Here is a 20,974-nt window from a genome sequence, read left to right on the forward strand (position 1 = left end):
AATGATCATGAGAACGGTGAGGAATCAGGCCAGAACTACACGGGAGGATCTTGTCAATGATCTCAAGGCAGCTGGGACCATAGTCACCAAGAAAACAATTGGTAACACACTACGCCGTGAAGGACTGAAATTCTGCAGTGCCCGCAAGGTCCCCCTGCTCAAGAAAGCGCATATACATGCCCGTCTGAAGTTTGCCAATCAACATCTGAATGATTCAGCGGACAACTGGGTGAAAGTGTTGTGGTCAGATGAGACCAAAATGGAGCTCTTTGGCATCAACTCAACTCGCCATGTTTGGAGGAGGAGGAATGCTGCCTATGACCCCAAGAACACCATCCCCACCGTCAAACATGGAGGTGGAAACATTATGCTATGGGGGTGTTTTTCTGCTAAGGGGACAGAACAACTTCACCGCATCAAAGGGCCAATGGACGGGGCCATGTACCGTCAAATTTTGGGTGAGAACCTCCTTCCCTCAGCCAGGGCATTGAAAATGGGTCGTGGATTGGTATTCCAGCATGACAATGACCCAAAACACACGGCCAAGGCAACAAAGGAGTGGCTCAAGAAGAAGCACATTAAGGTCCTGGTGTGGCCTAGCCAGTCTCCAGACCTTAATCCCATAGAAAATCTGTGGAGGGAGCTGAAGGTTCGAGTTGCCAAATATCAGCCTCGAAACCTTAATGCCTTGGAGAAGATCTGCAAAGAGGAGTGGGACAAAATCCCTCCTGAGATGTGTGCAAACCTGGTGGCCAACTACAAGAAACGTCTGACCTCTGATTGCCAACAAGCGATTTGCCACCAAGGACTAAGTCATGTTTTGCAGAGGGGTCAAATACTTATTTCCCTCATTAAAATGCAAATCAATTTATAACATTTTTGACATGCGTTTTTCTGGATTTTTTGTTGTTATTCTGTCTCTCACCGTTCAAATAAACCTACCGTTAAAATTATAGACTGATAATTTATTTGTCAGTGGGCAAACGTACAAAATCAGCAGGGGATCAAATACTTTTGTATGTTCACTGTATGAGCTGTAACTACACATGGCTACCTGTGTTTTCTAATGCTATCTGAGTGACTCAAACATTATAATAAAATAATTTGGGCCATATGCCATGCCATTTTTTTTTTTTGATTCTACCTGATTTTACAGTTTTTAATTTGATGGTTGTTAATGCTCTAAGATGATCTTATAAAGCTCCATAATTTTTTTTCTACATACTTTGTCTGGTTTTAGTCATTTAAGTTTCCACTGAAAACATTTGACCTTCACTTAAAATGTATTATTTTCTTAATCATATTTTTTTTGTCATGGCAGCAATTATTTAGCAGTGGCGGCCCACCGTGACCGGTGGTATAAACTTCATCCGTACTCCTCTGAGTATGGTTGCCAAGTGCCCCTCATCCCCCGCTGACATTGCTATTTTGGGTGGTGGTGGATGGAAGCAACAGGGCTGAAAGGGTGTGCCCAGGCGTTGCTCAGGGGATCCATTAGGCCAGTGGTGTCAAACTCATTTTGCCCCCGGGGGGCCGAATTCGGTCTTCAACGAGGTCTGAAAATGTGCTATATTTCCTCTGTCGAAAAGTGCAAAACAAAAATGTCCTCTATCCAAATATGAACTGTGGCTATATGTTTACGAAGGTTTTGGTGGACCACATAGGAGAAAGTCATAGCTTTTGGTCGATTCTCAGATGATTTTTCAAAACGCATTGCTCCAGTGCCTGCTTTGGGGCTGTACAGTATATTGTACTGTTTTGATGAAAAGTAATACAATCCAATAGACCTGATTTATTAATGCATGTTTACTGCAGTTGTGTGCATGTCCAAGTCTAGGCTGAATAGGGTGTCCTATCTTTCCATCTCCATCCTGTCCTGAGAGAGGAAAATCTTAGCACTCAATGGTTCCATGATGGTTTTAACTTGGCCACAAGCTCTCTTGCATGCCAGTCTGGCTGTAGCCGGGAATCATGAACATGGTGAAGAGATCCACTGCGATAGGTTGTTAGAGACTCCTTTGTTTGTAATCAGTGCGTGAAATCCTCCCTCTGGCAGCAGCACCATCCCTGGTGGTTGTTCATTAGCATCAGGGATCTGCATCACTGGGCTGTGTTCATCCGAAATGACACCCTATTTCCTATTTTGACCAAGGCCCATAGGGCCCTCCCTCCTCCCTTCTCCCTCCCCATAGGGCCCTCCCTCCTCACAACTACCACTGCTGTTAAGATGTGTCCCTAATGGCACCTTATTTCGGTATAGGTCACTACTTTGGACAAGGGCCCATAGGGACATATTTTACTTCCGTCTTTGCTCCTATGAGTACCCATTATGCCAACTTGGACTTGAATGGGGACGCCCGTTCTATTCATTCTATGTCAAATCATATCCAATCAAATGCTATTAGTCACATGCGCCGAATACAACAGGTGTAGAACTTACAGTGAAATGCTTACTTAAAAGCCCCTAACCAACAATGCAGTTTAAAAAAAAAACGAACAAGAAATAAAAATAACAAGTACAGTGCCTTGCGAAAGTATTCGGCCCCCTTGAACTTTGCGACCTTTTGCCACATTTCAGGCTTCAAACATAAAGATATAAAACTGTATTTTTTTGTGAAGAATCAACAACAAGTGGGACACAATCATGAAGTGGAACGACATTTATTGGATATTTCAAACTTTTTTAACAAATCAAAAACTGAAAAATTGGGCGTGCAAAATTATTCAGCCCCCTTAAGTTAATACTTTGTAGCGCCACCTTTTGCTGCGATTACAGCTGTAAGTCGCTTGGGGTATGTCTCTATCAGTTTTGCACATCGAGAGACTGACATGTTTTCCCATTCCTCCTTGCAAAACAGCGCGAGCTCAGTGAGGTTGGATGGAGAGCATTTGTGAACAGCAGTTTTCAGTTCTTTCCACAGATTCTCGATTGGATTCAGGTCTGGACTTTGACTTGGCCATTCTAACACCTGGATATGTTTATTTTTGAACCATTCCATTGTAGATTTTGCTTTATGTTTTGGGTCATTGTCTTGTTGGAAGACAAATCTCCGTCCCAGTCTCAGGTCTTTTGCAGACTCCATCAGGTTTCTTCCATTCTTCCAGAATGGTCCTGTATTTGGCTCCATCCATCTTCCCATCAATTTGAACCATCTTCCCTGTCCCTGCTGAAGAAAAGCAGGCCCAAACCATGATGCTGCCACCACCATGTTTGACAGTGGGCATGGTGTGTTCAGGGTGATGAGCTGTGTTGCTTTTACGCCAAACATAACGTTTTGCATTGTTGCCAAAAAGTTCAATTTTGGTTTCATCTGACCAGAGCACCTTCTTCCACATGTTTGGTGTGTCTCCCAGGTGGCTTGTGGCAAACTTTAAACAACACTTTTTATGGATATCTTTAAGAAATGGCTTTCTTCTTGCCACTCTTCCATAAAGGCCAGATTTGTGCAATATACGACTGATTGTTGTCGTATGGACAGAGTCTCCCACCTCAGCTGTAGATCTCTGCAGTTCATCCAGAGTGATCATGGGCCTCTTGGCTGCATCTCTGATCAGTCTTCTCCTTGTATGAGCTGAAAGTTTAGAGGGACGGCCAGGTCTTGGTAGATTTGCAGTGGTCTGATACTCCTTCCATTTCAATATTATCGCTTGCACAGTGCTCCTTGGGATGTTTAAAGCTTGGGAAATCTTTTTGTATCCAAATCCGGCTTTAAACTTCTTCACAACAGTATCTCGGACCTGCCTGGTGTGTTCCTTGTTCTTCATGATGCTCTCTGCGCTTTCAACGGACCTCTGAGACTATTACAGTGCAGGTGCATTTATACGGAGACTTGATTACACACAGGTGGATTGTATTGATCATCATTAGTCATTTAGGTCAACATTGGATTATTCAGAGATCCTCACTGAACTTTTGGAGAGAGTTTGCTGTACTGAAAGTAAAGGGGCTGAATAATTTTGCACGCCCAATTTTTCAGTTTTTGATTGTTAAAAAAGTTTGAAATATCCAATAAATGTCGTTCCACTTCATGATTGTGTCCCACTTGTTGTTGATTCTTCACAAAAAAATACAGTTTTATATCTTTATGTTTGAAGCCTGAAATGTGGCAAAAGGTCGCAAAGTTCAAGGGGGCCGAATACTTTCGCAAGGCACTGTAGTTAAAGAGCAGCAGTAAAATAACAATTGCGAGACTGTATACCAAGGGTATCAGTACAGAGTCAATGTGCGGGGGCACCGGTTAGTCAAGATAATTGAGGTAATATGCATAGATGCGTAGATAATAACAGGGAGTAGCAGTGGTGTAAAAGAGGGGGAGGGGAAATGCAAATAGTCTGGGTAGCCATTTGATTAGATGTTCAGGAGTCTTTTGGCTTGGGGGTAGAAGCTGTTTAGAAGCCTCTTGGACCTGGACTTGCCCTCTGGTACCACTTGCTATGCGGTAGCAGAGAGAACAGTCTATGACTAGGGTGGCTGGAATCTTTGACAATTTTTAGGGCCTTCCTCTGACACCGCCTGGTATCGAGGTCCTGGATGGCAGGAAGCTTGGCCCAAGTGATGTACTGGGCCGTACGCACTAACCTATGCAGTTGCCATACCAGGCAATGATGCAACCATTCAGGATGCTCTCAATGGTGCAGCTGTAGAACCTTTTGAGGATCTGAGGACCCATGCCAAATCTTTTCAGTCTCCTGAGGGGGAATAGGTTTTGTCTTTCCCTCTTCATGACTGTCATGGTGTGCTTGGACCATTATTAGTTTTTTGGTGACGTGGACACAAAGGAAGTTGAAGCTCTCAACCTGCTCCACTGCAGCCCTGTCGATGCGAATGTGGGTGTGCTCGGCCCACAATCATTTAGTCCACAATCATCTCCTTTGTCTTGATCATGTTGAGGGAGAGGTTGTTGTCCTGGCACCACACGGCCAGGTCTCTGACCTCCTCCCTATAGGCTGTCTCGTTGTTGTCGGTGATCAGGCCTACCACTGTTGTGTCATCGGTAAACGTAATGATGGTGTTGGGAGTTGTACCTGGCCTTGCAGTCATGAGTGAACAGGGAGTACAGGAGGAGGCTGAGCATGCCCCTGTGTTGAGGATCAGCGGGGCGGATATGTTGTTACCTACCCTCACCACCTGGGGGTGGCCCATCAGGAAGTCCAGGATCCAGTTTCAGAGGGAGGTGTGTAGTCCCTGGGTCCTTAGCTTAGTGATGAGCTTTGAGGGCACTGTGGTGTTGAACGCTGAGCTGTTGTCAATGAATAGCATTCTCACATAGGTGTTCATTTTGTCCAGGTGGGAAAGGGCAGTGTGGAGTGCAATAGAGATTGCATCGTCTGTGCATCTGTTAGGGCGGTATGCAAATTGGAGTGGGTCTAGCGTTTCTGGGATAATGGTGTTGATGTGAACCATGACCAACCTTTTAAAGCACTTCATGGCTACAGACGTGAGTGCTACGGGTCGGTAGTCATTTAGGCATGTTACCTTAGTGTTCTTGGGCACAGGGACTATGGTGGTCTGTTTAAAACATGTTGGTATTACAGACTCAGACAGGAAGAGGTTGAAAATGTCAGTGAAGACACTTGCCAGTTGGTCAGTGCATGCTTCCGGTACACGTCATGGTCATATGTCTGGCCCTGCAGCCTTTTTTAATGTTGACCTTTAAAGGTCTTACTCACATCGGCTGCGGAGACAGTCGTCCGGAACAGCTGGTGCTCTCATGCATGTTTCAGTGTCTTTGTAAGTCTGTAATGTTTTGCAAGCCTTGCCACATCCGACGAGCATCGGAGCCGGTGTAGTAGAATTCGATCTTAGTCCTGTATTAACACTTTGCTTGTTTGATGGTTCGTCGGAGGGCATATCGGGATTTCTTATAAGCTTCCGGGTTAGAGTCCCACTCCTTGAAAGCTGCAGCTCTAGCCTTTCGCTTAGTGAGGATGTTGCCTGTAATCCATGGCTTCTGGTTGGGGTATGTACGTATGGTCACGGTCATTTGGCCAATTACCTTCATCCAAAATTCCATGACCGTCACAGCCCTAAGTCTGAGACCCCATTTAGACCAGTTTAACAGGTAACACTCAGACCCTCTCCAGCTCTTCCATATATCCTGCAACCACAAAGTGAACTGCACATGTGCACATGCATAGACAGATACATGTTCAAGTTGACATGTGATCTTCACATGCATTAGATATTAAATGCGGTGTTCCTGGCTGCTGACTCAATTGGGGAAATAGAGGGTTTTCTTGTTCAGTACAGCAGTTTATACATGGTTAGCGGTAGTTAGCCGTTTGATTTCACTAGATTTGTACTATTTGATCTAGTGAAAGTGTGCAGCACAGCAACAGATCGAGAATGCGTTCTCGTCATTCTTTCTACGAGCACCGCATAGTCAGCACAATTCCCTATTGTTAAATCACTAGTAGCCTAAGGGTTTTGAATACACTTTTAACTTGTAGAAAGACTACAATAATGGCTTTCAAAAACATGCTCAGCATTTTGGCTAGTAATGAGAATGGAACCACTAATTGCAATCATGGTGTTTTACGAAGGAAAATAAATGAAAGATTAAGCAGTTTTAAAGTCCCAATGCAGTCAAAGCTCTGTTTTGCCTGTGTTGTAGAACAGCTGTCCAATAGCCGATGAAACTCTAAGTGTGAAAACATTTGATCAGTGTTATTTCCTGATAGTTGCTGGTTGAAAATCCAATCTACGCAGGAACAATCAGAAGGTTTTCATGGACAGGAGTTTCAGCTTTCCATGGTGACATCAAAATGCGGTAAATTAGTTAATAGACCAATAGCAACAAGCGTTCCAAACCTCTCTGCCAATAACAGCTAGTTTTCAGTTTTAACCTTCCCACACAAACCACTTCCAGACAGTCCTAGAAAAAGTCTTGCTTGATAAATATTATTTTGCTAAAAAGCTATTTTTGCCAATGTTAATAAAAAATCACAAATACAGTAAGGTACTTAGTTGTTAAATTATACCGATCTAAAAACGGCTGCTTTGGGCCTTTAAAGAGGGAGCAGTTTATCAAGGATTGCAGTGTTGAAAATTCAGTAGAGAGTGCTGGAGCAAAGAACCAATAATAATTCCTCCTCCTTAAAGTGCTCTGAGGGACATACTGTTCCCCTACTAGACTCGCATGTGCGTACGCAGACACATGTGCTCCATGTATGTTCAACATGTTTGCTCAGTTTTGTGAAACACCTCCTGGAGTTTGGACGGTCTATATGTCATTTTTCTCGCTCTCTTTAAGCAGTAGTTTGCCCCCCTCTTTGGATATTCAAATGTGAGTGTGTAAGCTTCAGAAAAAATATACTGTAAGTGAAAACAGGAGGAACACTGTGTAACTCCCCCCATATGCCCCAGGGAAAAGGGTTTGACTTGGGTATTACTTACAGGGGTGGGAGTGCAAAGTATAGGCTATACCTAAATGTCACTGAGTGCAAGAGATGTGCTCTGGATTGGCAGTAGAGGTTTGCACTAAGATGAGTGAATGTCTGGCTGTTGCGGACTGTACAGGACAGGGTGTCTCCTATGTGTTCTTTTGTTCATCCGTTGGAGCCCAGCCCACTCTGCCTAGATCTCTGCTTCCAGCAGCCAAAGGGGGAGTGGCAGAGCTCTGGTGGGAGTGTTCCCTTTAGGCACACAGTGTACAAACACATGTGCTATAGTGCGGCAGAGGTGTGTCACTCCTGGCTCTCTTGCTAGCTTGCCTGCTTAGCTTCCTTCCTTTTTTTCCCTGCATCCCGCGTGTGCACACACCCCCTTCGCTTTTCCCCTTTTCTTCCCTACTCGCCTCGGCCAGGCTGTTTCTCCACCGACCAGAGAGAAGGTAGGAGGGGTTGTGGGCTTGCTTTTTGTGCCACACTGACTCAGGCACTTCGGTAGATCAGTGCCTTTTTACTTCCAAGGGAAACTGATTCATAGGGAACATTTCCTGTGTTTTGTGGGACTGAAATATATATATATTCCCCCAACATCTTAGAAGAAATAAGGAAATACACAAGACTGTAGGACTTTGTTAAAACATTTGAAGTCTTAATACTTGGCAGCCGGTCCTGCTATTGTATAACCAGAAGTGACTGCATTCAGTTTCCTCTGCATTAAACAAAATAAGTTAATTAGGCCTTAAAAGAAAACCCAAGAAGTCAAAATGGTTGCTGGCATGGTAATGCCCCTGGCAGATCTGAGGGCCATTTATGAGCTCCTCTTTCGGGATGGCGTCATGGTGGCCAAGAAGGACAGGCGTCCCCAGTGCATGCACCCTGAGATCCAGGGGGTTGCTAACCTGAAGGTGATAAGGGCCATGGGCTCCCTCAAATCCAAAGGCTTTGTGCGGGAGACCTTTGCATGGAAGCATTCCTACTGGTACCTCACCAACGAGGGTATCGTGTACCTGCGGGACTACTTGCGTCTGCCACCTGAGATCGTGCCCTCCTCCCTGCAGCGCGTGCGTCGCCCCGCGTCCACCCTGAACATGATGCGTCGGGCCAGCCGTGGAGTGGTCCAGACCGTGGAGGGCCCCCCCTTCTACGCCCCCAAACCCAGGGTCGGACAGGAGAGCCAGCAGGGCATGATAGACCGCCAGGGCTACCGCCACAAGAGGGGACTCCCCGGTGAGGAGGAGGCCTCGGGTGAGAGGCTCGCAATGAGGTTTAGGGGCTCCTACCAGGGCCACGGACGCGGAGCTGTAGGGGAGCCTGGAGCTGAGACCCAGACTTTCTTCAGAAGAGGCCAAGGTTTCCACAGAGAGCAACATCGTGTGCCAGAAGAGGGCCAGAGGAGAGGCTTTGCTCCACGTGGCCCTGCTTATCCTCTTCCTCTGGAGGCTAGGCCTGTCAGATCCCCTGCCCCAGCTGGAGATGTCAAACCATTTGTGCCTGAAGTTCCTGCTCCTATTAAGCAAGAGAAGACCAAGGAAGTTGCTGTGCTCGTGCCTTTTGCAGAGATCATTGAACCAGCATTCATCCCTGCAGTGGAACCAGAGGCCCAAGCCCCAGCCCTAGAATTGGAGAAAGTGATGGAGGAGGTGACAGTTGAGGAAGTGTCTTTTGAGGCCCCCATGCCTGTTGAAGAGGCTGAGCCACAAAAGGAAGAGATCACCGTTGTGGAAACTGCAGAGGTGCTCTCAGATGTGTGGGAACAGGAGGAGCCAAAGCCAGTTGTGGAGGAGATAGTAGAAGCAGTTGAAAAGGCCCCAGAGCCTGAGGTGTTTGAGGTGGGTGAGGCCATTAAGGAGGAGGTCCTTGAGGCCACCGCACCTGTTGAAGAGTTTGAAAAAGAGCCCAAACAATCCACTGAAGGGTCTGCTGAAGAGTCCACTGAAGAGGTGGAAGATGTTGCTGAGAAAGTGACTGCCACGGAGATGGTGGTTGTTGAAGAAGCCGCTGCCATTCAGGCAGTGGTTGTCAGGGATGCCCCTGAAGTTCCTCCCGAAGACCTCCCACATGATACTGATATTGAGATACTCGAAGAGCCCAAAGAAGTTGAGGAGGAACCATCCACTCATGAGGAGCCTGAGGCCTCTTCGTCTGAGGCTTCTTCTGATTCTGAGGCCTCTGAGCCTGAACCAATCACAGCTGCTGTTGCTACTGAAGCCGAGAGTGAACCAGTTACAATCACAGAAATCATTGAAGCTGAGAGTGAGCCAGCTACAACCACAGAAAACATTGAAGCTGAGAGTGAGCCAGCTACAACCACAGAAAACATTGAAGCTGAGAGTGAGCCAGCTACAACCACAGAAAACATTGAAGCTGAGAGTGAGCCAGCTACAACCACAGAAAACATTGAAGCTGAGAGTGAGCCATCTACAACAACAGAAGGCGCCGTAGAGGCCAAAAGTAAACCAGTTACAATTACAGAAGCCATACCGGAGGTTAAGGTCTCTGTCCCATTGACCAAAGCTGATTACACTGAGCCAGACTCTGACACTGACCTTCCGACCCCTCTACCCCCAGTCACAGAGGACTTCACAGACCTCACAGAGTACCATCAGCAGACAGTGCTAGAGCACATCACTCAAGAAATACCCGCTGGTATGGCAACCTTCAGGTCTGAGATGCCACTTGAGGTAACCTCCCAGGTAGTAAGCTCCACAGTGTTTGAGAACCAAATCTCCCAGTCTGAGGCCATGGAACCCCCCTCCATTGGAATGGCAGGCACTGTCTTACAGCTTGGACTTGAGAAAGAGGCTAGTCCTCTCTTTGGGGCTGAGTGTACTGCCCCTGTCATCCCCTCTGAGTGTCCCATCGCCCCCTCTGAGTGCCCCGTTGCCGCTCTGAAAAGTTCCCTTTTCCAGGATGACTGGGCCTTTCTCACAGAGGAACCTGATGAGGAGGAGGAGGTGAAGAAGATCTGGCCTGATGCTCTACAAGGTTTGAGCTCTTTCTAGTTAACCCTTCTTCGACTACAGTCTTTTCCTGCATCATTGACATCACAGGCGTTTCTATGGGTACTGTTTGTTTGTGAATGTGTGGGAGGGTGATCTGTGGCTAATTAGATCCAATAATGATACAAGTAATGCACTTGTCATTTTCCATAAGGCGAAACAATAACCAGACTCTCTAAATCATATGTCACTTGCAGGATGCATGATATAATAGTCTGATATTGCATGGTTGTGGCTTGCTTGCTTTGCACTTAACTAAATGTAGTTCTTCTTGTAACATGAAATGTAATTCTCAGAACACATACACTACCGGTCAAATTTTTAGAACACCTACTCATTCAAGTGTTTTCCATTATTTTTACTATTATTCTACATTGTAGAATAATAGTGAAGACATCAAAACTATGAAATAACAAATGGAATCATGTAGTAACCAAAAAAGTGTTCCAAATATATTTTATATTTGAGATTCTTCAAATAGCCACCCTTTGTCTTGATGACAGCTTTGCACACTCTTGGCATTCTCTCTGTAGGATTCATGAGGTAGTCATGAAATGGAATGTATTTCAATTAACAGGTGTGCCTTGTTAAAAGTTAATTTGTGGATTTCTTTCCATCTTAATGTGTTTGAGCCAATCAGTTGTGTTGTGACAAGGTTGGGGTGGTATACAGAAGATAGCCCTATTTGGTAAAAGACCAAGTTCATAGTATGGCAAGAACATCTTCAAATAAGCAAAGAGAGACGACAGTCCATCATTACTTTAAGACATGAAGGTGTGGTGTGGAATATAAGGCACACGTAACCAGCATGGCTACCACAGCATTCTGCAGCGATACGCCATCCCATCTGGTTTGGGCTTAGTGGGACTATCATTTGTTTTTCAACAGGACAATGACCCAACACATCTCCAGACTGTGTAAGGGCTATTTGACCAATAAGGAGAGTGATGGAGTGCTGTTTCAGATGACCTGACCTCCACAATCACCCGACCTCAACCAAATTGAGATGGTTTGGGATGAGTCGGACCACAGAGTGAAGGAAAATCAGCCAACAAGTTCTCAGCATATGTGGGAATTCCTTCAATACTGTTGTAAAAGCATTCCAGGTGAAGCACATTGAGAGAATGACAAGTGTGCAAAGTTGTCATTGGGGCTAAGGGTGGCTATTTGATGTATCTCAAATATAAAATAGATTTAGATTTTTGTTTAACACTTTTTTTGGTTACTACATGATTCCATATGTGTTATTTCATAGTGTTGATGTCTTTGACCGGTAGTGTATATGTTGCATTTAATTTTTCAATGTTATATGCCTGACCTGTTGCATGATTTGAATCATATTTTGTGTATTTGTTTTCACTGTGTGAAATGATGTGCCATTGTACAGAGGACTGCCAAAATGCTGGAGAAATACATATTTAAAACACACAAGGATAAAACCACACACCACAACATTCACTCCTAGTTGAAAAGATCCACTGAAAACACCACTGATTATTAGACACTATTATCAGACTAGTAGGTAAAAACCACACAGTCTATGAAGGGTTTGCACGGAGCTCAGTATCCTTACATTAGATAATTAGCCAGTGTGGCTTTGGTGCTGTTTTTGTTGCCAGCTGTGTTCAAATAAGGATTGGAGCAGTGTGCTGAGGGCTGACCCTGTACTGTACTGCGCGTGCCTATGCCCCTCTGTGCGTGCCTATGCCCCTATGTACTTGTCCTCTTGCTCAGTTGTGCACCAGGGCCTCCCACTCCTCTTTCTATTCTGGTTAGAGGCAGTTTGTGCTTTTCTGTGAAGAGAGTAGCACACAGCATTGTATGAGATCTTCAGTTTCTCGGCAATTTCTCGCAATTAATATTCTTCATTTCTCAGAACAAGAATAGACTGACAAGTTTCAGAAGAAATGTCTTTGTTTCTGGCTATTTTGAGCCTATAATCGAACCCACAAATGCTGATGCCCCAGATACTCAAGTAGTCTAAAGAAGGACAGTTTTATTGCTTCTTTAATCAGAACAACAGTTTTCAGCTGTGCTAACATAATTGCAAAAGGGTTAGCCCTTAGCTAACACAATGTGCCATTTGGACACAGGCGTGATGGTTGCTGATAATGGGCCTCTGTAAGCCTATGTAGATATTCCATAGAAATCAGCCATTTCCAGCTACAATAGTAATTTACAACATTAACAATGTCTGCACTGTATTTCTGATCAATTTGACATCATTTTAATGGAGATTTTTTTTACATTTTCTTTCATAAGCAAGGACATTTCTAAGTGACCCCAAACTTTTTACGGACACAATGTATTTTTCAATAGTTTTCTTTCCTCCCATCTATTTCTGAAGAGCATACCGTTTTGATTTCTATTTGCCAATATATTTTTAACTGTGCTGTTTCATAAAATTTCTGAACCTTTATAATCTCATAGTTTCTACAGATTGTAAATTAAAGATACATTTTTTTTTTTGCTAAAAGTGTTATATTTTTGATTTGACTATGACTTTTCAATCCAGCAGTACTATTTGCAGTGCTATTTAACGTGAAATGCTTACTTACAAGCCCTTTCCCAATAATGCAGAGTTAAAAAGTACGGAAAATGTGCAAATAAGGGAAAAATGGATATAGTAGCACAATAAAATAATAATAACGTTGCTATATACAAGGAATACCGGTACCGAGCCAATGTGCAAGGGTACGAGGTAGTTCGGGTAATTGAGGTAATATGTACATGTAGGTAGGGGTAAAGTGACTAGTCAATCAGGATAGATAATAAACAGAGTAACAGCAGTGTTGGTAGTAGGGTAGGTAATATGTACATGTAGGTAGGGGTAAAGTTACTAGGCAACCAGTATAGATAATAAACAGAGTAGTAGCAGCGTATGTGAAGAGTGTGAAAGTGTGTCTTTGTGTGAGTCCAGTGAGTGTGCATAAAGCCAGTGCAAAAAAAAAAAAGGTGGTCAATGCAAATTGTCCAGGTATCCATTTGATGAACTTTTCAGCAGTCTTATGGCTTGGGGGTAGAAGCTGTTCGGGAGCTTTTTGGTCCCAGACTTGGCGATCCGGTACCGGTCGTGTAGTATAGATGTCCTGGATGACAGGGGGCTCAACCCTTTGTTGAGCAGTTTCCATTATCACCAAGCGGTGATAAAGCCAGTCAAGATGCTCTCAATGGTGCAGCAGTCTAACTTTTTGAGGATCTGAGAGCCCATGCCAAAACCTTTCAGCTTCCTGAGGGGGAAAGAGGCATTGTCGTGCCCTCTTCACGACTGTGTTGGTGTGTTTGGACCATGATAGGTCCTTCGTGATGTGGACACCGATGAAGTTGAAGCTCTCAACCCGCCCCACTACAGCCCCATCGATGTGGATGTGGGCGTGCTTGGACCTCCGTTTCCTGTAGTCCACGATCAGCTCCGTTGTCTAGTTGACATTGAGAGAGAGGTTGTTGTCCTGGCACCATCGTCGGTGATCAGGCCTGCCACCATCGTGTCGTCGGCAAACTTAATTATGTTGTTTGAGACGTGCGCGGCCACGCAGTCATGGGTGATCAGGGAGTACAGGAAGAGAATAAGCACGCTCCCCTGAGGGGCCCCCGTGTTGAGGGTCAGCGTGGCAGATGTGTTGTTACCTACCCTCACCACCTGGGGGCGGCCCATCAGGAAGTCTAGGATCCAGTTGCAGAGGGAGGTGTTTAGTCCCAGGGTCCTGAGCTTAGTGATGAGCTTGTAGGGCACTATGGTGTTGAACGCTGAGCTGTTGTCAATGAACAGCATTCTCACACAGGTGTTCATTTTGTCCAGGTGGAAAAGGGCAATGTGCAATAGAAATTGCATCATCTGTGAATCTTTTTGGGCAGTAATGCACATTGGAGTGGGTCCCGGGTGTCTGGGATGATGGTGTTGATGATGGTGTTGAGCAATGTTTCCTTTAAGCGGCACGCGCGAGGCAGAAGAAATATGAGCCTGCGCATAGAATCACAAGATTAAAACTATACAATTGCATTGTGTAATTGAACGCCTTTTTTCTAAATGATTAAGGCAAATACAGAGCTGGAGAATTGTCACTTCTAACTTGATCACCTACGTTGTTTGCTTTACACCTACGTTGTTTGCTTTATTGCCAGACAATAAACGAGGCACTCACCTGAACCCGATGATCCTGTGTGTGAATCCTGCAAGTGGTGACAATTATATGTGACATTGCATTTATAGGACAATTAATGCATTGTTGTTAAAATGTAGTTCAGAAGAAAAAAAGGCAATTGCATGGGGCAACTGCATCAATATGCATCCACACACGAAACGTCCACACTCACACCCAGCGTCCATGAGCTGTAAAACTCGCTGGACTTGCTGCTGCCATCTGCTGGGTAACAGCTCTACTCCCCATTTGTGTACAGTATGGATAAAGTTGTAATAATACCCACATAGTTGTCATAGACACTGAAATACATGGATATTACATTGATAAATAGAGAACAAAACATTCAAGTGAAAAACATGACATATTGTACATTCATGTTTATGGATACTCAAGTAGTTGTGTTTATTAAGTGAGAAAAGTAAGGTGACTGTTTTTTGTTTGTTTCAGTCCTGGCCTGTGGATCCTTCCTCCACATGGCCTGTTTCAGCCCCCCTGAGAACTTTCCATTCTCTGCAGGCTGATAAATGACTCAGCAAGAATGACTCAGCAAGATTGTATTGGACCAGGTCTCTCTTGGAAAAGAGATATTATCTCAATCAGAAAAAAACCTGTATAAATAAAGGTAAAAATAAAAAGATATTGGGAAATGTGAGTCCAATTAGTGAACACCGCTTTTTCTGCCATTTTTCCTGCTAAATTGGGCGAAGCCTCAGCTCCTACACGATGGAGTTCAGATGGGAACATGTGGCAGCCACCTTTTAATCTGACCTCAACTCCCTGTTTCAGCTCAGGCTGTTTCTGCTGGAGATATTACATTCTAACAGTAGGGAGACGAGTGTATAAAGAGTAAATGCACACAGAGACTAGACTCTAGTAGCTAGTGGTATCATTTTCTCTCAGTTGTTGTATTGTGAATATATATATTTTTGTATTAGCTATTATGAAGATTGATTATGGTAGATCCTTCATGGAAGATCTGATTCAACAGGGCCAAGGTAGGAAGTTTTAACTACAGGTACAGTACAGTATTCTTACCAAGAGGTGTCAGCATTAGGTTTGCATTGCTAAAGCTGGGATCTAATGCTGCTAGTGTATCACATAACAGTAGTGGCATTCCATCTCTTTGTGATAAACCTGTAGCATATGGTTCACATTTAAGCTACAATATATATACAAAAGTAGGTGGACACCCCTTCAAATTTGTGGATTTGGCTATTTCATCCACACCCTTTGCTGACAGGTGTATAATATTGAGCACACAACCATAAAATCTCCATAGACAAACATTGCCAGTAGAATGGCCTTACAGAAGAGCTCAGTGACTTTCAACGTGGCACAGTCATAGAATGCCACCTTTCCAACAAGTCAGTTCGTCAAATTTCTGCCCTGCTAGTGCTGCCCAGGTCAACTGTAAGTGCTGTTTTTGTGAAGAGGAAACGTCAAGGAGCAACAACTGTTCAGCTGCAAAGTGGTAGGCCTCACAAGTTCACAGAACGGGACCGCTGAAGCGCGTAGCACCTTTAAATTGTCTGTCCTTGGTTGCAACACTCACTACCGAGTTCAAAACTACCTCTCGAAGCAACGTTAGCACAAGAAGTGTTAGTCGGGAGCTCCATGAAATGTGTTTCCATGACTGAGCAGCCGCACACAAGCCTAAGATCACAATGCGCAATGCCAAGCGTCATATGGAATAAAGCTCACCTCCATTGGACTCTGGAGCAGTGGAAACGTGTTCCCTGGAGTGATGAATCACATTTCACCGTCTGGCAGTCCGACGGACAAATCTGGGTTTGGCGGATGCCAGGAGAACGCTACCTGCCCCAATGCATAGTGCCAACTGTAAAGTTTGGTGGAGGAGGAATAATGGTCTGGAGCTGTTTTTCATGGTTCCGGCTAGGCCCCTTAGTTCCAGTGAAGGGAAATCTTAACGCTACGACATACAATTACATTGTAGACGATTCGGTGCTCCCAACTGTGTGGCAACAATGGTTTGTTGAGATGGGTGTGGAAGAACTTGACTGGCCTGCACAGAACCTTGACCTCAACCCCATCGAACGTGACTGCGAGCCTGACCTAATCGCCCAACATTAGTGCCCGACCTCAGTAATGCTCTTGTGGCTGATTGGAAGCAAGTACCCACAACAATGTTCCAACATCTAGTGGAAAGCCTTCCCAGAAGAGTGGAGGCTGTTATAGCAGCAACGAAGGGCCAACTCCAAATGAATGCCAATGATTTTGGAATGAGATGTTCGACGAGCAGGTCAAATCAAATCAAATTGATTTATATATCCCTTCGTACATCAGCTGATATCTCAGTGCTGTACAGACACCCAGTCTAAAACCCCAAACAGCAAGCAATGCAGGTGTAGAAGCATGGTGGCTAGGAAAAACTCCCTAGAAAGGCCAAAACCGAGAAACCTAGAGAGGAACCAGGCTATGTGGGGTGGCCAGTCCTCTTCTGGCTGTGCCGGGTGGAGATTATAACAGAACATGGCCAAGATGTTCAAATGTTCATAAATGACCAGCATGGTCAAATAATAACAATCACAGGCAGAACAGTTGAAACTGGAGCAGCAGCATGGCCAGGTAGTCCTGAGGCATGGTCCTAGGGCTCAGGTCCTCCGAGAGAGAGAGAGAAAGAGAGAATTAGAGAGGGCATACTTAAATTCACACAGGACACCAGATAGGACAGGAGAAGTACTCCAGATATAACAAACTGACCCTACCCCCCCGACACATAAACTACTGCAGCATAAATACTGGAGGCTGAGACAGGAGGGGTCAGGAAACACTGTGGCCCAATCCGATGACACACCCGGACAGGGCCAAACAGGAAGGATAAAACCCCACCCACTTTGCCAAAGCACAGCCCCCACACCACTAGAGGGATATCTTCAACCACCTACTTACCATCCTGAGACAAGGCCGAGTATAGCCCACAAAGATCTCCGCCACGGCACAACCCAAGGTGTCCACATACTTTTAGTCATATTATGTATTTAGCTAGATTCCATTTGTTTTTGATGCGATTATGTGGTAAACTAGTTTCACTAGTGAAAGTTGAGATTTGTGGTCTATAAATTGCCAGCCAACGACACACAGCCTACGTTCCATCTATTTGGATTTGCTGATTTATCTTGACAATAAGTATTAACTGTGAAGCAGAGTTGTAGCACAGACTTTATGGTAAGACCAAGAGCTGTAGGGCAGGCTCCTCCTACTCACACAGTCTGGTTCTGCCAGGGATCAGGTTCCCCCAGAGCTGGCTAAATCCAGGGGGTGTGAGCCAGATGAACTCCTCTGAGTGGCTACTCCCTGTCCTGTTTTTTTCCCAATGAGGGGCAGTGTGTGCGTCCCAAATGGCACCCTAATCTCTATCCAGAGTGGCTGCGGATCCCACTTTTCCCTGACCTTTTTCTCAAAAGTATCTCTGGTGCTAAAGGTCCCAAAGCTTTAGCGCATGTGCAGATCACATTCTGCACATGTGTTTATTCTCTACTTTACACACAGTCTGCTCTACTCTTAGGGAACAGGCTACTCTGGCGAATGGTGATCGTTTAATAAAGTTAGATCAAAGCTGAATCAATTTCTGCAAGATCACGTAATGATAGTAGGCTATTGTGCATAACAGAAACGAAATATAAAAGCATAGTATAACATTACTGTAACCCGAACTCTAACCTTAACCCTTATTCTAAACCTAACCGTAACCTTAGCAAGCAGTTGCTTATCAGCAGATAGTTTGTTGGTAGTATGATGATCTCTAGAGCCTTTTGTGTACCTATTCAGGACACATCACCATGAAGAGAATGACATTCATAATTATGTATAGTACAGATCAGGGACCCATGGTGTCATTCTGTTTCAATCATTCTGATACCGGGTCCAATTCACTTACAGTAGTTCAATAACCGAAATATATATATATTTTTCAAACTCAAGGAGTCAGCTGACAGCCCATTCTTTCTGAAGACATCATTAAAACTTAATTTGGAGTAGACATTTAACAGAGTTTTTGGAACAATGAGATCTAATAAAAACTGAGGGAGATTTTACTGCCGTTCTGTTACCAAACCTTACACCTGCATTGTTCTTCGAGTAAATGCGTTTTTATGAAATTGTTAAAGGTAGTACATATGCACAGAGTTCTATGGTTCATTTAACTTTGCAGTTAATGGTTTTTGTTTGGCATACTTTTAAAGTGAAAAATGTCAGAGTCTGTGTCATTCTGTTACCGTAGATTTGCCCAAATGCATATCCCCATTAAACTGATTGAGAAGAGGACCACAAAAATGTGTGCGTAAGGTAGGGGTAAAGAAAGACATGTGCAGAACGTGATTGCGCATAACCTTCAGGTCATTTAGTGCTAGAGATACTTTTTGAGAAAAAGGTCTGTGAAAAGGTCTATTTACTGCATTACTTTTGACCAGGGCCCGTAGGGCAGTAGTGTAAAGAACTTAAGTAAAAAATACTTAAAATTATTTAGTCGTTTTTTTGGGGTATCTGTACATTACTTTTCCATTCATATTTTTGGCTACTTTTACTTCACTACATTCCTTATGAAAATATTGTACTTTTTACTTCGTACATTTTCCTTGACACCCAAAAGTACTTTTAATGCTTAGCAGGATAGGAAAATAGTCAAATTCACGCACTTATCAACCAAACATCCTTGGTCATCCATACTGCCTCTAGTCTGGCGGAGTCACTAAACACATTTAGTTTGTAAATTATGTCTGAATGTTGGAGTGTGCTCCTGGCTTTCCGTACATTTTCTAAACAAGAATATGGTGCCGTCTGGTTTGTTTAATATAAGGAATTTGAAATGATTTATGCTTTTACTTTTGACAATTAAATACATTTTAAACCAAATACTTTTAGACTTTTACTGGGTGACTTTTACTTTTATTTGAATAATTTTCTTTTAAAGTATATTTACTTTTACTCAAGAATGACAGTTGGGTACTTTTTCCAGCACTGCCATAGGGCTCTGGTCAAAAGTAGTACACTATATAGGGAAGAGAGTGCCATTTGGGATGCCACCTGTCGCACTCCTATGCAGGGGCAGTATGGGTAATTGCTAGCCGTCACAGTAAGCGAGCCAGTGACTGCATCCAAAATTGTACTCGACCGGCTCAATTCGGTCTTATGTAGCAACATTTCAAATTGTGTTTTTTTCGTTGGATAAAAGTAGAAACTCAGTGCTAGAAAATTGTATATCATAAACTGCAGGAGGAACAATGGGAAAGTAATTCTGCTTTGAAAGTTGGTAAACTTGTTACCCCACTTTTGAGAAAATGGCCCTTCAATGTTTGGTACACCTACGTTCACACCCTCTTAAGCCTTAGCCCCACCCATCTCTTTAAGGATTCACATGTACTAAACCAAAGATTTCAAGACCAAAGGCTGGTTTATAATACGTCTATCGACAGTTGTCGCCGTTAGAATGAACATTTTATTGTCGTCCGAACTTGTCGTTATGAAAAAGTATGAACACAAAAACGACAGGCTGCATGATATCAGCAGCCTGGTGGTCCAAAATAGCATAACTGGTGTATTTAAAAAATAAATAGATTGGCATATACTTAATACATCAAACCAGGCAACTAAAAGCAACTTTCTAAACAATGTTTTGGTTTATTTCTAGCTTTTTAGCTAGCTAGCTTACGTTAATGTTAGCTAGTTAGCCAGTTCTATTAATGACCATATCATATACAGTAGCTGACAATGTCTTCCCTTTAGCTCATTTGTATTCATTATTGCAGGAAAATAAACTCACAACAACATCATTATTTACAAGTTTGATGGCGAGCCAATTACAGAAAATAGCTTATGGATGTGAGTGTGACAAAATAAAATCAGGGCATTCTAAACTTTGACACTGTCTCGTTTGCCTAAAGTTATATTCTAATTTGACTTTGGTGCAGGTCATGTTGTTCTTCACATTACCGTCTCTGGTAAACACATACAGTGCCTTGTAAAAGTATTCAACCCCCTTTACGTTTTCCTATTCCAACCTGTAATTTAAATGGTTTTTAACAACATCAAAAAAATCAAGTTTCAAAAATAAATAAAAAAATGGAAAAGTGGTGCATGCATATGTATCCCCCTCTTTGCTATGAAGCCCCTAAATAAGATCTGGTGCAACCAATTACCTTCAGAAGTGACATAATTAGTTAAATAATGTCCACCTCTGTGCAATCTAAGTGTCCACATGATCTGTCATATGATCTCAGTATATACAGTGCCTTGCGAAGGTATTCGGCACCCTTGAACTTTGCGACCTTTTGCCACATATCAGGCTTCAAACATAAAGATATAAAACTGTATTTTTTGGTGAAGAATCAACAACAAGTGGGACACAATCATGAAGTGGAACGACATTTATTGGATATTTCAAACTTTTTTAACAAATCAAAAACTGAAAAATTGGGCGTGCAAAAT

The 20,974-nt window shown here is 43.6% G+C and overlaps 2 protein-coding genes across 11 annotated transcripts in view; both read left to right on the top strand.

Moving 5' to 3' along the window:
- The window catches only part of pleca (plectin a), a 198,842-nt gene that overhangs the window by 90,801 nt on the left and 87,067 nt on the right, over positions 1 to 20,974 (top strand). The window lies entirely within an intron of this gene.
- On the top strand, positions 7,651 to 15,158 carry LOC110496064 (fibrous sheath CABYR-binding protein-like). 2 transcript variants are annotated; one of them, XM_021571734.2, is made up of 2 exons: positions 7,651 to 10,374; positions 14,978 to 15,158. In XM_021571734.2, exons 1-2 carry the CDS (start codon positions 8,154 to 8,156, stop codon positions 15,049 to 15,051), a joined length of 2,295 nt encoding a protein of 764 aa, XP_021427409.2. In that variant the 5' UTR covers positions 7,651 to 8,153; the 3' UTR covers positions 15,052 to 15,158. The 2 variants fall into 2 exon arrangements, with proteins under 2 accessions (XP_021427409.2, XP_036808432.1); XM_036952537.1 differs by lacking the exon at positions 14,978 to 15,158 and adding an exon at positions 11,277 to 11,330.

This window comes from Oncorhynchus mykiss, chromosome 18 (assembly GCF_013265735.2).
Source record: "Oncorhynchus mykiss isolate Arlee chromosome 18, USDA_OmykA_1.1, whole genome shotgun sequence".
NCBI classification, from domain to species: domain Eukaryota; kingdom Metazoa; phylum Chordata; class Actinopteri; order Salmoniformes; family Salmonidae; genus Oncorhynchus; species Oncorhynchus mykiss.

Excerpts from the sequence above, each read along its gene's own strand:
- LOC110496064 (XM_021571734.2), top strand. The coding sequence starts at position 8,154 with ATGGTTGCTGGCATGGTAATGCCCCTGGCAGATCTGAGGGCCATTTAT. Across the intron at positions 10,375-14,977 it reads CTGGCCTGATGCTCTACAAG|TCCTGGCCTGTGGATCCTTC; the intron begins GTTTGAGCTCTT and ends TGTTTGTTTCAG.